We start from the raw sequence: 17,468 nt of genomic DNA on the forward strand, positions 1-17,468 counted from the left end.
ATCAACTTTAAAATCAATCATGATTTTTTTCACTGATTTATGCTTTCATATTCAAATCACCTCCAGCTACGATTATGCACCATTCAGCTATTTCTCATATCAATGACCGTGTTATCTGATACACAATAGTTTTCAAACTATTAAAGGGGATGGCTAGTAACTGATCAGTGGGAATTAGTGAGAATGCTGGTTGATGATTGTTCCAATTCTTGTGGGATTCATTTTAGAGTACATTATATACCGGTATCTCTTGTGTGAAAATTCTTTGCTTCAGAACGGTCTCATATTCATGTTAAAAAATTTGCAGTTTAATGCCCCGTCACTGTACAGGCATGCTACAATTAAACTGCACATTACTTGAACATGCATGAGACCATTCTGATGGGAACAATCATCCCCCAGCATTCCCACTGATTCCCACTGATCAGTTACTAGCCATCCCCTTTAAGAATCAAAAGTGTTTTTTTTTTGTGTGTGTGTGTGTGTGTGTGTAACACCTTGTATAAGTATGGCATTTATCAACGATTTTAAATAGAACTTAATTATGCCAATCAATTTTTAAATACATCAAACTTCCTGTTACAAATCGGATTATGTTTTCTATCTGTGGGATTTCATTATCAGTATATTTCTCAAATGTTATCCACGCGTACAGTCAAGATCATAGATATGGGGGGGGGGTGGAGTAGTAATAACCATGTGAAGTAGATGGGATTTCGTATACATTGGTAAAGGCATTATTTTCAAATGTTATGATGCTTTTGCACAATTGGTCTTCATCAGATTACGATTATTCTAACGAAGTAGACCCTACTCAGAAACAAGTGCTGAAATGTACTCCTAGCTTATTTCTCAGCAATGAAGATTAAGATTCTCTGAAAAATCAAATGACGTCCTCTCAAAAAAACTTGTTAGGTAAATCCGCGAAGATACCTAGATGATACAAAAGGTCTTGTTCGTATTTTGAATCTAAACTGTTACTCTTAACTGCGTACCAATCGAATTATTGCATAACTGAGTACATACATGGTCTACATAGGCTAGTAGGCCTACATTGACCATTACCCCCCCCCCCCCCCCAAAGAAAGAAAGAAAGAAAGAAAGAAAAGGAATGACAAACAACAACAACAACATCGATCAACAATCAACAAACAAAAAGCTTCGCGGCCCCTGCCTGACATGGTTATCGGGTTGTGCAATCAACAATTCTGATACGAATTAACGTTCGTAACTTACTGCACTATGAATTCATGAATTATGATATTCACTAAAAAAGCAGAATGAATATATGCCACTCTATAGTAAAGGTCTAGTACGTAAAAGCAAACAAATGATTCCCTAGAGATGACCAAGTCATGGAGGGAATATTGTGAATACCTGTAAAATATGGTACATGAGTATAAAATGACATTCGAAGAAGACTTCCGATGAAGTAACGACATGACCGAGAAATCATAGCAGCAGCTATATAGTGCCCTCAATGTTTTCGGCTGGCATTTTCTGCCTCTTAGTGAGGTATAGATACAGGTGAATTATGTATCATATTGTTTGAAAAATTATCAATGAGGGCAATCATATAAGTTTACACTATACAGTGACGTTGTGAGCCTATACGCGACACACAATATTTTGAACAAAACCCCAACTCACATCAATAACATAACAACGCAACTCTTCAAACAACACAGAATATTTGTTCTAATGAGACTATTTGCATATCGAATCCTCTGTCTCACTTATTGTACTAGTCAGAAATTATCCAAGCATCGCAAAGATTTTCGCATATTCTAGCACCCTTGTTTCCTCTCGAGAATCATAGTTCCCGAGGTTGTAACGCTCTGACTTCGAGCAGTATCTCCCTAAATTATCTCTTTACTGAGAGTTTTATGTAACTCCGAGAGAAGAGCAACAATATGTGCTATGTATGATCTTTAAAGTAATTTCGTTGCTGTCATGTGCATATAATGTGATAAATCTATACCCTGTGAATTAAACCCTCTTTTCCGCCACGCACTGACTTATGATACGTTGCTGGTGCGTAAAGTGGTAGATGGCATGATGAAAGCGCAGCAGCATGCATAAAACCCACAAAACCCCCGCTTCACCAACAAACATCACGTGACTCAAAATGATGCAGAACGAGGAAAGCGGAAGTGCTGACAACAATGGAGATGCCGAGAAAGCTGCCAACTGCTACGACTCGGTGAATAGGTACAGGTATCGTTTACGCATGTGTTTGGCGACTTTAGAATATAATATCAGTGCAGAGCAAGTATCCCTCAAAGTGGACTTTGATCATGGCTATAAATACGCAAAACATTGAATGCGGAAATACATACATTGCCATAGGTCAGGGCATTTCACTTGGTCTAAACATTATCATATGCATCTAGTGTTCGTGGATAGTGCTTAGAATAATAGTGTGTAGTAGTGTACTGTGTGCTGGCTGCATCGGTATCGGATGGTATATGGTTCACGTCCGCGTCCGTGGTCCAGCCTTGCCCTTGCTGGGCCTTGGTCTTCTGTACGACAGATAGCCCTACTCATCTTTGTACACAATTGTAGAGTCTGACAAGATTCTTCATGACGAAGCGAAGGTACACTATACAACTTGTACAAGTGATACTCGGTAGACTCTTTAGATAGTGCAGCCTCGGCGGCTCGCGCCTCTTGCTCCCTGGGGCTGTGTGGTAGCTGTTAATCCTGGCCCTGTATCTCGTACCACATCGTACTTGTGATTGTGTCAGGACTAAAAAAATCGATGCTGCCATTCATGTTCTGTAATTTTTGTAATATTATTGTTAGAACGGAGAAGGGGAGATTAAATTCTTGTTAGGAAATCTACTAAAATATTTCCTTCATGCCATGACCCATGCCCAAGACTCGGGAGCAGTACGTAGTTAAATTTTTAAGAGAAAGTAGAAATTAAAGAGTAGATCCTATTCTTATCTAACAGTTACAATGTTTTTACTCGAGTTTACATACATGGTGTGGCCAACAAAGACTGCCATCTCTCCTATTCAGTGCAGGCTGGGCAGAGGAATCGCCAGCATCATCAGCATGTGGATGATGAGGAGACATAGGGGGGGGGGGGGGGGGTCGTCAATTGATGAAACCAGTAAGAGGTGCAGTTTTAAAAGATTGTGTCTGCACTGTGGAGCCACTGATGTGACACTTGTGATGTTTCATACTCTTCTTCCACTCATTTATGAACTGCTGGGTTAGCTCTTGGAGGAATTCCTCAGTCAGCCAAATTTTTAAAATGAAAGTAATCTCTGCAATCGTAAACAGAGGATAAAAGTTAGGGAGATGGGTCTGTACGTTATACCCCCATCTCACTAGAAGATGGCGATTCTGCTATGATCATCAAATATCGACAAAGCGTGGTGGATCGTGGCTTTATCGCTTTAAATCTTTTCATCATGTTTTGAGCGGTTTAGAAGCACAAGCGTAGAGAGTTGCCACAATCGCCATGGTCGCCACCAAGTTTTGAACATGTCTAAAACTTCTGTAGCATTTTAGAGCGTATCACAATCGCCTCACGAGCGCATTAATATATATAAAAAAGCTGTATTTGTAGCTCTCATGGGGTAGCAATGCGTAAAGCGTACGGTAACTCACGCCCATCGAAAGCGCCCCCCACCCATTGCCCATGAAAATTACCACTTTTGCAGTATTATGTAACGGGAACCAACCATGAATGCAAGAAAGTGATACACCAGACCAGGGAGGTGGATATGGAGAAAAGCGTATGAAATTCCCTTTTCCACTTACACTTGGTACGAATCTACTCTGTTTATTAAATTGTTTCTTTGTTTGTCATAATATACTATTGCAAGTCAATGCAAGTAGAAAGTTGCAATTTTTTCAAATATATCTTACATGAAATTAGCTCACTGTAGGATACGATATGTCATTTGCTCGTAATTCGGTTCTTTAATATACACATTTCACCCTTTTAATTGAGTGGATGACTTAAAAACTAATAGTGCCATTTCATGTCAGGTTCTAACTGGTGTGTTCTAGAATGCTGAGATGTAAGGATGAAACCATATTCAGTATATCCATGTTGGTTTGACACTGACATCTGACTGAAAACTTCAATATTGAAATCCAATTTACATCCCAGTCACTGTTGCTCCGATTGAATCACTGTTGTAGCGAGGTCTTGATAAGCATACAACTATTGCAACACACTCATCGGCCTGGAAATGTGACAACAACCTGGCAGAGTCGTATTATCATTGTGGCACTATTGCCTATAGCGCAGGTTGAGCGTAGAGAAACCGTAGTGTAATCGCCTTGCAGGTTAAAAATGGAGATGGAAGATGACTGCGCCACGATTTGTAAATTTTTCACAGATCACCATAGTCACCTTCCTAGTGAGATGGGGGCCTTATAGCTTACTTCTTTGTGCTCACCACCCTTTTAGAAAGTGGGGATAACATTGGCAGCTTTTTTCCATTCTCGAGGGACTCTTCCTCGCTAGAGTGAAGCATGGAGCAGAAGGGAAAGAACTGCAGACAGTCATTCAAAACGTTTGGATTTGTCATTTGCCATCTTTTATTACCGCCGTATATTGTGTCACGAAGCACAATTAGACCAGGGGCCCGTTTCATAAAACTTGTCATCAGTGACAACTGCCACATTTCTGTGACAAATTTGCTCTCAGCCAATCAGATGCAAGAATTTCAGTAGCTTGTCACATGTATGACAACTTGTCACTGATGACAAATTTTATGAAACGGGCCCCAGGGCTCCTATAGACCACTTATCTATAAAACAAAGCAGTCCTACTGTAACATATTTAAGTTGGTCAATTTGAAACAGGAATGATACCAATGGTATTACTTTTACTTAATAATTTAGAGTTTAAATTCTGTTTTAGGCCCAGAGATCTCCAGGATGAACAAGATCACTGTTAGTATTACATGTTAGATACCTGTAAATCAATGCTAGTATAAGATAATGAGGGCAGGTAAAGACAAAAGTCTCTTTCCTGCATTATCATAACTTAAAATTTAAATCTTGTGAAGGTACAGTAAGTATATGAAGAGTGACAATATAAATCTGACATAATTTATGAGTGGAGACTTGTTTGTTTTGATTGAGGACAGCTTTATTTGGAAATGATATCTATAGAAAATCCAGTTATCACATTATCTCGGGGGGGGGGGGGGGGGCTGTCTGTGTGTTGTCTCTGCTTATGGTCATTGTTGTCTAAGATGATGACCATTATTAGCTGTGATCTACGTAGCCCCCTGTGTTTGGTTTATTGCGGAGGTGGCATTAGTCTTGTCCATAGCATTTGATTCCCACTTGTTTGATCAAGTGACTTATTTCTGTGTCCATACTGTGTACTATTTCCTTGGATTGGACATTTATCAGGGGCAAAGATCAGGATTGTTAGTTTGTGGCGTCTAAACCTGCAGTCGCAATGAATACATATGCACTGTACATATGTATGCAATACATTGTATGTACACTTGCATAGGTCCGTGCACAAGTCTATACTGGATCAAGAATAGAACTGTCTTCATCTGTCACAACCGGATTGTGGGTTAAAAAGAAATCTGCTGCTGGACAGACCATTGTTTAATAGCAGTGGTCATCAGCCTCTTGGACATTAGGCAAAGTCATGAAGGATGTCCATGGATCTGTGTTCAATTGAACTCTAGTCGTTTCCATGTACAGTGTACTGGTAGTTTGTCCTACCACAATGGATATGGTAGCCGCCTGGTGATTTCACTGTGATCGGTTGTCATTTCAACATAACTGCCTTTGAAACGGCCTGCTGGAGATAACACTTTATTCTATTGTGTGGTTGAAGTCCACTTTGGTGGTTAAAGTCAGTACACCCTTATACATGTGAAATTTCATTTCATTTTATTTTGTATCACGTTTGATTCATCATTTCTTTTCATCATAGATTCATAGGGTATGGGAAGTATCATGTGTGGTAGATCGATATTTTTTTTAGACATGTGTGAAATACAAAAGTACCAGGGTAGTCAATATTACTGATGAAAGCTGGTCCATCATTATTGATGGAAAAAAAAACAACAACAGGTGAATGTATCACTGTTTCTAATCAGATTTGAAGTATATTTTTATTCTCACAATGCTACTTTGTGAATTTTGCAAACATATCAAGAACTCACAGAAAGGTTGATACAGAAATGAGAAGCATGTCAATATTTGCAGACATTTGTTGACACATGCAACAATTAGTCCTACTTAGATTTCATTTTGTTCTTTCTTGTGCATACCTACATATAAATGTATGTTTTCAGAATCCAATCTGAATACATACAATATACTTGTACATACAATTTATGGGTTTGTTTCTTCTCCTATTTGTTTTGTTTTGGGTTTTGTTTTGTTTTGTTTTGTTTTGTTTTGTTTTGTTTTTTTTTGGGGGGGGGGGGAGAGGCGAGGGGAAGGGGAAGAAATGAAATGAGAAAATGAAAATGAGATTGGCCATTTTTTTTTTTTTTTTCATGAAGAGATCAATAATGGTCACTGTTCTACCGGTTTGTACATGTATACTTTGATACCACACTTCTCAACCAGTTGGCTGCGATGCCCACCAAAAATGAAATAGAAATTTTATATTTCTTATGATCTAACTGGGTCTCAAAAAAGAAGAAAAGAAAAAAATATAGGAGTCAAAGTGGGCCTTGGGTTGAAAAAGGCTGAGAAGCACAGCTTTAATTAGAGATTGTTAAGTTCAGAGCAACGGCTGTGATTGACATCAAGACAAAAAATCCATTCTAATCTTGATTTGAGTCTGGTTTTTGTTTTTTTTTTCTGTTTGTTTTTTGATGACTTCTTACATTGAATTTGTTATTTAGCTAGGAAATGACACAAAAAGTGTTGATGCTCTGTTAGAATACTTCCAAGTGTACAAAAGTTGTACCTCTTACTGGCTCTCAGCCATGTTTACATTTTGTATGCCTATACATGCATGTACATGTGTAGCAATTTGTTGAATTTTGGGTCTTTTGGCAAATGTTTCATAATGATGTCCTGCCATACTTAACTATTGGCGGGATAAAAAAATGTTCTGAAATGTAAACAGATTTTATTTTCCGAAGAGGTTTGCTAAGACTTGTTGCTTTAATTCATTCGGCACTGACATACAATTGTACATTGTATTTGTTTATCCTTTATTCCTATTTCAGGAAATTGCATGGCACAAATAAGTTTACAAAGTGTCTAATTTTGTTTCAAATGGCAGATGGAATTCAATCCTTGTTAGAACAACAAGTGCTGCTCATTGGCGGGTTAATGGTTGCTTGTTTGCAAGAGGAGTGCTGGTGATTGTGGCATTTGATATCTAGGTTACTCAGCCAGTGAGGAGGAAGTGGGTAATTTTGTGACGTCTGATCACACGGACGCTGCTCGTCCCCTTCCACACTGAGGGAGCTGCGACTTGTTTAGGTCGGAGTTTGTGTATGAGTAGCAGCGAAATGACGTGGCATTCTCTCTCCCTGTAGATCTCATATGGGCAGCTGGGATCAGGACGAAGATAACCCGACAGAGGTCACCCGACTGATGATTGACGAGGACGCCGATCAGCAGTCGGACACAATGGAGGAAGGCACGACGGCACCCACGGCGCAGTCGCCGAGCACGGCAATCACGGAGGGAGCCACCAACCCAAACTACGGCACGAGCATCAACGCCGAGAACCATTCCACGTCAGTGCAGAGAAGGGTAAGAGAGAGATTTCTGAAATCAGTCGCTTGCAGCTAAGAACACTTGTCACTGTGTGCAGTACTGTGAGATCCTTTGCTGCACAACATACAATGTAGCACAGAGTTCCTCACTTGCAAATACTGTATCATGCATACAGTGAATGTAGTACCTACATGTCCAACTTACACAGGCACCATTACTAGACATCACTTTGGGGAACCATAAACAGTGACAATGACTACTGATTGCATGTTTTTAGCATTACAATGTACGGTAACACATTCATGTGATGTATTAATTACTGTAAAAGTGGAAATTTTCGCGGTGTTGAAATTTTCGCGCATTTCGCGCAACCAGAAACTCGCACGAAAATAAAAGCACGCGAATATTTTTGCTTGCCATATATTCCTGTGCGTGATGTCTTGATTCCGCGGAATTAAAAACATGCGAAACTCTTCTTACCTGGCCAAGTGCCAAAAATTACTCGCGTGAAAATATCCACTTTTATGCAGATGATATGCATTATAAATATTCTGTTGACTGGGTTGCCTATCAACCCTTCAATTTTCAAAGGTTTGCCCAAGTAACCAGTGAGATGCAGTATTATTGTGATATGGAGAGTACATTGTACGTACCATGGTAGTAGTTTTTAAGAGGTGATGAATTACCTACAAGTTGTAATTATTATGGTTGCTAAGACAGCACATCCAATAATTTGAAAACCAGTACCAATAGATATGATCTCTCTAGATTGATATCATACATGGATTTCTTTTTGAGAGTGAGTGGACTGTGCAAGTATACACACAAGGTATATGTCTAAAATAAAAGAATGTGGTATGTCGATCTACATGTGTATGCCTTCCAAGAGCTTTGCACTAGGGATTTAGAACATACTTTTGTGTTAGCTGAGTTTTGTTTGTAATTAACCATACACTTGTACGTCAATATGATGTAAGGATACTGCATATTGATATGCCATTATAGTACAGTCAAACCTGTTATTACAGCGGCCACTCAAGTGAGACAAAAGAATGGCAGTTATAGACAAGTGGTCACTACAGACAGGTCCTTTAACATGTTTTTTCTCTCAAAGGGAATTGTTCTTAGTGGTTGTATATGGCAGGTGGCTGCTGTAGACAAGTGGTCACTAGGACAGGCTTGACTGTATTTAGTCAGTATAATATTTTGTATTTTTAGCCATGTAAGAAGATTTGGCAGCCATCACCAAGAACTACAGTCATAGAATGAGACAAAAGTGTTATCCTTTCTCTAGCAAAATAAATAAATAAATAAGGATAGCAATATCCCACTTTGGAGAGTATAACAATTTGTACTATAGATGCATTTGAGTTATGGGAGGTAATATTTTCACAAGTGGTTATTTTTTTTAAACTTGTGAAATTCGCAAAAATCATTTCACTGCAGAAGATATATGCTGTGTATGTAGTATCACAAGTGCAAACAGTATTTCAACAGTTTGCTGTACTGCCACTCTGTATGAAAGTGGATTCTAATTTTCAGCATAATTAATACAGTGTAATTGCAAAGCGATACAAACAATGTCGGTACTGTGTACCCATCTGTGACAATCAAGTGACATGCATCATTTTCTGTTTTACATTAAAAGATGAAGACTTCAGAACGATGACTGTAATTAAAAGGTACTTTGAAGTACCATTACTCTCACCTGTAAACAATAAAATCTAAAAATAGTCGGCAAAAGTTTTAATAGAACTTTTGATCATTTGATATTGAAAGGACAAACGGGCAATTCACTTCTGGCATTATGCCAGTGAACATGGCTTTCAAAAATCCAACAGCAACTTAGTCATAGTGACCAATTGTTCATTTTACAGACAGAATGATTGATGTACAGAAATCGCTTTGATACTACATTGAAAAGTACATGTAGAGCCCAGGAAGGGAAGCATTTTTGTGAAAACATATTATATTGGCGGGCTAAGGCCTGGCCCCAATGCTGTAGGCAACTCCACAGTTTGTGGTGACAGGTTTGTGAGACATTTTGAGTGTGTCCTGTATGAAGTCCCAGAATACCAAAGCACTTCCTCATAGAGGAAATGGCAAGGCTAAACATGGGTGACCAGCAGAGATACACACATGTACATTGTACAAGTTGTAAGTCAACATATCTGCACTATCGGCCACACATGTTGTGCAGCAGTCCTGTTAAAAGTGTATCATTTTTTGTAGATGAGCATGGATCATGGGCTACGCTGCATATACTATGTGGAAACGGGTGGATCTAGCTTTTTGCTTGGGGGGGGGGGGGGTCGGGGGTTAGGGGTTTGACCCGATGAAGATACAATACACGTGTAGGTCTTGACAAGCAAAAAACAAACAAAGTCTTCACAGTTTTCGCTGCTACTTCTCTCCCCAAATTGGCTGACAAGAAAAAAAAAATGGTCTTCACATTTTGTCATCAAATATTAGAGGAAAATGTTTTCTTGTTAACCCATGTAATACATGTATATCATATTATGCCAGTATATTCTGAAATTCTCTGTAATACCAATCATTATCATGATCAATTTCCAGTCGGTGGTTGAAGATGGTACATTGCTATTTTTATGCTATACAGCTGTACTGCAATCTACATGTATGTTGTTGGACTATACAGTTTGCCAAAATTTTTGTAACACTCGACAGCACTTGGCAAAGTAGGGTATGTCATATGTTCAATGTGTTGGTCACAGCAAGGAGCTTCAAGCTCCTTGGTCACAGTGGGTGGATCTCTGTAGAGATTCTTTTTTTTGTCCCCGCCGAACGAGTTCGAGCAGGGGACTATGAAACGGGCTCCGTACGTGTGTGTGTCTGTGCATGGAGGTAGAAAAGAGAGGCCTTTTCTACCTCCATGGTCTGTGTGTCCGTCCGTCCGTCCGTCTGTCCGTCTGTGCGTCCGTGTGTGATCAAAATGTTCAATTTGCTACTTCTCTGTCATTTATGAGCCAATTTTGATTCTGTTTGCTTTATATGATAGCACTACATGGGAGCTTTGAAACTTCTACACAGAATTTCAGTTGTGACCTTTGACCTTGACCTTTGACCTATATTGTACATTTTGCTTCAAAATGCTACTCCTTCGCCATTTCTAACCCGATTTTGATTCTGTGTGCTTTATGTGATGGCACTACAGGTGAGGGCTTCGAAACTTCTATACAGAATTTTGACCTTTGACTTGTTTGACCTTTGACCTTGATTTTTGACCTATATTGTACATTGGCTACAAAATGCTACTCCTTCGCCATTTCTAACCCGATTTCGATTCTGTTTGCTTTATGTGATGGCACTAGGTGAGGGCTTCAAAACTTGTACACAGAATGTTGACCTTTGACTTCTTTGACCTTGATTTTTGACCTGTATTGTACATTTTGCTACCAAATGCTACATGTACTCCTTCGCCATTTCTAACCCAATTTCGATTCCGTTTGCTTTATGTGATGGCACTAGGTGAGGGCTTCAAAACTTCTACACAGAATTTTGACCTTTGACTTCTTTGACCTTTGACCTTGATTTTTTACCTATATTGTACATTGGCTACAAAATGCTACTCCTTTGCCATTTCTAACCCGATTTCGATTCCGTTTGCTTTATGTGATGGCACTAGGTGAGGGCTTCAAAACTTCTACACAGAATTTTGACCTTTGACTTCTTTGACCTTTGACCTTGATCTTTTTACCTATATTGTGCATTTTGCTACTAAATGCTACTTCCGGCGGGGACATATATTACGCTCCGCGTAATTTCTACTTTTCCTTGTTGGTGTGTGTACAAGAGGATATCCTGAATCATTATAAAAACAACAGTTGCTGTGCAATAAGGAAGGGAAGGGGATTTCCATGATGATAGCGTACAACCGTATACATGTGCCAAAAAGTGTTGAATTGGGGTCACCCTTCAAGATTATGAAGGCTTCATGATCTTTTGTGGTCTGTTCACACTGGCAGCTAAACTTTGGATCTTTGGATTGAGAAGTATGGGTCACTAGTGTGCAAGAACAGAGAAAGAGTACGCCATCTGATAGCTGGTGATTGTGACGTAACAATAAACTCCTATTCATTACAATGGCTTCATAGGCACAGATGGTGGACTGGTCATTGTGTGGCAAACTTTGCGAAGTTTCAGTTTCTGGCATTTACACTGGCAAAAGATTGAGAAGTTTGGCGGGGATTTGGGGAAATATCCCTAGTTTGAGTGGGAAGTTTTGCAAGAAGTTTCATGAGAAGTTAGAGGTCACACTGGCAAGATGGCGATCTTAAACTTCGCAATCTTTTGCCAGTGTGACTGCAGCTACTGTGTACCTGATGTCATATTTGCAGAGTGAGTGCTTACACCATATGTGCATGTGTACTCATATTATCCATCTTGGCCATAAAACTTTTATAGTGATGTTGGTACAAAGTTTCTTGTTGGTGATGTTGCCTTCTTGTGTTTGACTATCATTCTCATTGTAGCGTATGTATCAGATTTCTCCATTTTGTCCTGGGCAGATGAAGCCTGCTCATAGAAATTGAAATCATTAGACTATAAAGCATGGGAATGAGGTATTTTATTTCACACGGTGTCATTTAAAGCAATGTGTTGTAAGTTATATGTACACCAAGGAGATTTGAGAGGTAGAGTTCCAACTGGCTGTAATTACCGGTATTCAAACAGTTGTCAGTTTTCTGTTAATGTACATTGTACAAAAGACTGTGCATCTGTGCCATTGATTATTGGGGTTTGATGCCGCCATCTTGCTGAGCAATCTGAAGACTCATTTTTAATGTTGATGTAATGCTGGCGATATTTTGCCTGTGTATTTATGAAAATGTTTTCATGGAAATGCCTCTGCATACCTCGGTGAACTCATCAAGCCATATCATCCCAGTCGTAATCTGTGCTAAAAAAAAAAAAAAAAAAAAAACCTCTATGAAATACAGTATGTACAAGTGTCAAATATATAAGACATTTGGTGATAGAGCTTTTGGAGAAATGGCAGTATGGAACAATCTCCCTCTTAGTATTAGATGCATTAGTTTTTGATAAATTCAAATCTGTGTTAGAAACTTATCTTTTTGATAATAATTGTCAATGACACGTAATATGTGAATATAGAAATGTTTGAAGGATTTCGTCTCCATGTGTACACGCATACTTGTAGAGACTGTCTTATGGTATTATGCGTTCTTAGAACTGAGTGTATTACGTACTGTATTTACTTGTGATTTGAAATCTTACTTAATAATGAAGCATATAAAACATGATTCAATCCTGTTTAGAAATACATGGAAATGTGTAAATCGTAGCTGTATCATGTGAAACCTTTCTTTTATAAGTACAGTAGGGATGGTGAAAAATAATGACAATCACAAAGCTATTCCAGTAGAAAGTGGCTGGTGATTATGCACTGAGGCACAAGTCCAATTGTTTTCCTATTTGCGCTGCAGATCATCCAGTTTGGCTCATGTATCAAATATTTTCCAGTGAACATGGTTCAAAGGAGAGCAGACAGTTGTGACTCCATTCTCTTAAACCTCCTTGATTACACTACAATATACTGTACGAGCTGAAATTTTTGCGTACAGATATTTTCGCGAATTGCTACTTGGAGGACATTTTCGCGTGTTGTTAATTTCGCGGTTGCGAGGGTCTAACTGAGCTTACTTATTCGCGCGCTATTATTTTCGCGGTTCAAAGGCGATTCGCAAAATTCGCAAAAATGAAACCACCGCGAAAATTTCAGCTCGTACAGTATACACATGTATATTAAAGGCGCATAGCCCCGGTAGTGTAGAGGGTGCTGTTGATGATACTGCTGATCACCGTTAGCATTGATACGAATATTACCGAAGTTGAGCTGTCATCAAGAGTAAAATGCGTAGGTGTTGCTAAGTAACGTTGCCTTCGTTGTCTTCTCTGCGCATTGCGCAGTCTGTAGTAATGCCAGGGTGCGTGCATCACAATAGAAGTTTGCTAAAGCTGTCATCCCCCTCAGCCGAATCATGAGCCGAACTGTGATCGGACCACTGACTACAGTGAATCAGACTTCTTCGGACTCGGGGAAGTGGGCCACAGCATAAGCGCTAAAGAGGAGTCGATAGCATAGGTCTCTATAGGAAACTTGCGCCATGCACCCGCGTACGCATTTGACTCAAACACCGGGACCATGTACCTCTAAGTGAAAGTGACACAATATACAATGTACAGGTTTAAGCTTCACTTTCACTTTTAGGTGTCGAGTTGCTGGGGAGGATGAGGATGAAAGCACTACAGGAGACAAGACAATGAAAACAACAGTGTTTATCTTAATACCGAATGCTGTTGATGTAGTTCTCAAGTATGATTCAAAATAGGATATATCACTCATGCTATAAAACTATTGAAAGAGGAATAAACAGAAATGGACTGTACATGTAGGCATGAATTCACAAAAGTTATGTCATATTTAAAATTTAGTCTGTGGACCAAAACAGGCATGAAACGGGTGTGCCCTTCCACATGCACATAGCTTACGTTTGTAGAATCACTGTCAGCCTGTGTCATACAACTAGAAAGCCAATTCTTATAAGCATAGAATTATTTGTAACATTCCTTTTCCCCTCCGACAGAAGTTGCCACACTACGAGTGTATTATAGAATAGATTGCCAAATTTGATGAGTTTAGACTGCCTCATATGTGGTAATGGTCATTGCTGAAACTTTTCTTTGATGCCCCATGGGCAATTCCGCAGTTTATCGTGGACACGACATGGATAAAAGAAATGTGCCTCTTTATCTTACTCTTTAATTTAGGCATCAACTTATGCCATGGGTGTTCGCCAATCATTATGGTCTTTCAAATTCAGTAGATTTTACTTTTCGTATTTATTGGTTTTGCGAGATCTAAAGCCATCATTTAAAATGTACATGTGGGGCTGGGGACGTTGAATTTCACTTAAATGCAAATTACAGTGGGTTCCTTTGAAAATTTTTCCTTAGAGTTTTGCTAAGGGGTAAAAGATGAATACAATTAAATACTCCAGAAGTCATGTGACATTTTGTCAATTACAAAAGCGTGAAATGACCTGCGGAATTATTCCAGACAAATGTAACATTACTAACCGTAACGTTACTAACCATGCTTTTGGGGGTCTAGCTAATAAATTTTCAGTTGAACTGCTAAAAAAATTTGTGTGAACATTTGTCATGATGCAATAATTGAAATTAATGCAGCACTTTGTTTGAAGAAACTTGCATTTGAAGACCTGAATATAAGAACGACCCAAGTCCAATTTTTGGCCAAATTCAGTTTAACGTGGGAAATTGTAGCTTATGCATGGACTCATCTTGTGTATAAATGATAAATCCTCATTACCCCCTGAAGTGCCCGAAATTAATGAGTTAAATATTATATAAATGTAAGAATGAAGGACTTGGGTCATTCTTACATTCATATTATAGCGCCCTCTCTCATCCTTCTCTCATCTCTATAGCAGAATATCATGTATATGAATCAAAGACCCAACGACCCAAGTCCATATGATTCAAAGAACGACCCAAGTCCATCACACAAAATGGCCTCTCCACAATTAATGTAAGTGTTAATTGTCATAATAATATATGTTCTAATTTGTATATATACAATGTCGCCTTCCCGTCGCAGTTAAATAGAATATTATTGGACAAATAAAAAAGATATGAAGTTTTTTTAAGTTTACTCGAAATGGTCTTCCATGGACTTGGGTCGTTCTTATATTCATATACTCATTTTTGCACACTTTTTGTTACAAGACATTGATTTTTTTTTGTCATGTCCTTTTTTCGTAACGTTACTAACCAGCCCTTTTAGTTGCCATAGCAATTCTAATATTTATCGGATGGTATTCACTCTTTTTGTATCGTAAACCTGGGAAGGATGAACATGTTTTTAACATGATTTTGACTTGAAATGAATAAATGGTGATTTAGTAGTAAAAACAAATATCTAAATATGTTTAAATGTAACGTTACTAACCGCAGAATTGCCCCCTGTGATGCCTAAAGAATGCTGTCATCTGCTACCTTCTTTCTACACGTACTAATGCATATATTATGTATATTTACAGGGATACAAGTTTAGATTAATCATTACGACAAATGTGTATTATATTCTCTAGGTGTGCTTGAGCTGCAATTTAAGCTCTGTATTTTGTCCATTTACAACAAGTTTATCAGTGTGTAATGTACAAAGTTCATCTTCTTCGCTATTAATATAACATGAACTGGCAGAGACTTACATAATGTATTTGTTTATTATCATTATTATTTTTGTTGTTGTTGTAATTTTGCAATCATTAGAGCAAAGCTGCCATGTGTTCTTTTGAAAACTTATAGCCTTGAAGTACAGGCTGAACTAGTACTGGTACAAATTCTGTGTACCATAATTCAAGTGTACAAAAGATTTGTGCACATATGCCTTGTTGAGGCATAAAAGGGTATTTGCATTGCAGTCTTTTAAATTTCTAACACTCTATGGGCACAACACTGTAAGATGCATAGCTAGACGAAATCATTATCCCGTTTTTAGCAATCATTTTTACGAGTTAGTTATAACTGGAGTGAGCCCTCTTGTGTCCTGATTCTCCAGAGTTGTGTGCATGATAAACAGCAGGTCCCATTGGTTTGCGGGCAGTCAGTGAACACTCCATGGTGCATTTATACCCAATCAACCCATTACATACGTACAATGTATGTTACATTGCAAGGAGCACACTCACAGTACATGACGTAGTGCCCTACTGGGTTGTACGTATGGGTGTACACTTCATTGTACATGTATGTGTAATGTGTGTTTGGAGCAATTCATCACATGTTTCAATGTAAATTAGAATTATAGCAAACCAGGGGGGGGGGGGGGGGGAGGGGGTGAGGGTGGAGGGATGTACAACATATGTAGTTGGAAGGGCACATAGTGATACAGTTGTAGGTTTCAAATGTTATCAGACTGCATACTTGTGGCCAAGAAATGATGATTTGTGGGACCAATATTTCAAAATTAACTGTGGTTAATTACCAGGTACTGAAAGGTGGAATAAAAGAAAGCAAATGGTGGTTGTACAACCAGCCAGTGTACAACAGTAATTGTACGGTACATTATACATGGATACACCACCTGCAAGGCCCCCTTTTGTGGGGAGATAATTAATTTTTGATGATACGAGGAACACCTGCAATTGTCATGCACACAAGCATATAAGTTCGACAACAACTACAATCTGTACGTGTATGTAGATAGCAGTGTGTGGCTGATAGGTTGGTCTGTCATGTTAATTGTTCACTTATCTTCTACCAGTATCAATTGTAGTTCAACTGTAAATAATTAAAGCAGAGTGCTGTACCGTATGGAAGAGGATCCAGGGTACTCATTTTTGAAAGAAGGTTTCAAGGTTATGTTTTACAAACCTTACATGATTGTTTTAGTTCAGTCAATTCATACAATTGTACGTAGGCCTGTAGATTTCAGTACATTTGTAGTCTCCGCATACTGTACAATCGGGTAGCGTCAGGCTATTTCCAGGGTGCTATCTGTAGCACTTGCCAGATTGCCCGGGGCAAGTGAAAATCAAATTCGGGTAAGTGTTTTTGAACAATTAGATCAAATGCTTGCCCGAATTGGGCAAGCAAAAAGTTTTGAAATTGCCTTTTTTTCACTTATTTCGCCCAACAAACTTACAAAGTCAACCATACAGGAGCCAAAAGAGAATAGCTGTTTAGTAATGCAATGCACATCATTTCAGCAACTTTCC

The 17,468-nt window shown here is 38.7% G+C and overlaps 1 protein-coding gene across 1 annotated transcript in view; it reads left to right on the forward strand.

Moving 5' to 3' along the window:
- Positions 1-2,102: 2,102 nt before the first annotated feature.
- LOC140226952 (presenilin-1-like) overlaps positions 2,103-17,468 on the forward strand; it is a 40,190-nt gene continuing 24,824 nt past the window's right edge. Inside the window, exons 1-2 of the mRNA XM_072307386.1 lie at positions 2,103-2,211; positions 7,500-7,719. Of these exons, the coding sequence (XP_072163487.1) occupies positions 2,129-2,211; positions 7,500-7,719 (303 nt within the window). The 5' untranslated portion in view covers positions 2,103-2,128. The remainder of the gene's footprint in view (positions 2,212-7,499; positions 7,720-17,468) is intronic.

Source organism: Diadema setosum, chromosome 1 (assembly GCF_964275005.1).
Source record: "Diadema setosum chromosome 1, eeDiaSeto1, whole genome shotgun sequence".
NCBI lineage: Eukaryota > Metazoa > Echinodermata > Echinoidea > Diadematoida > Diadematidae > Diadema > Diadema setosum.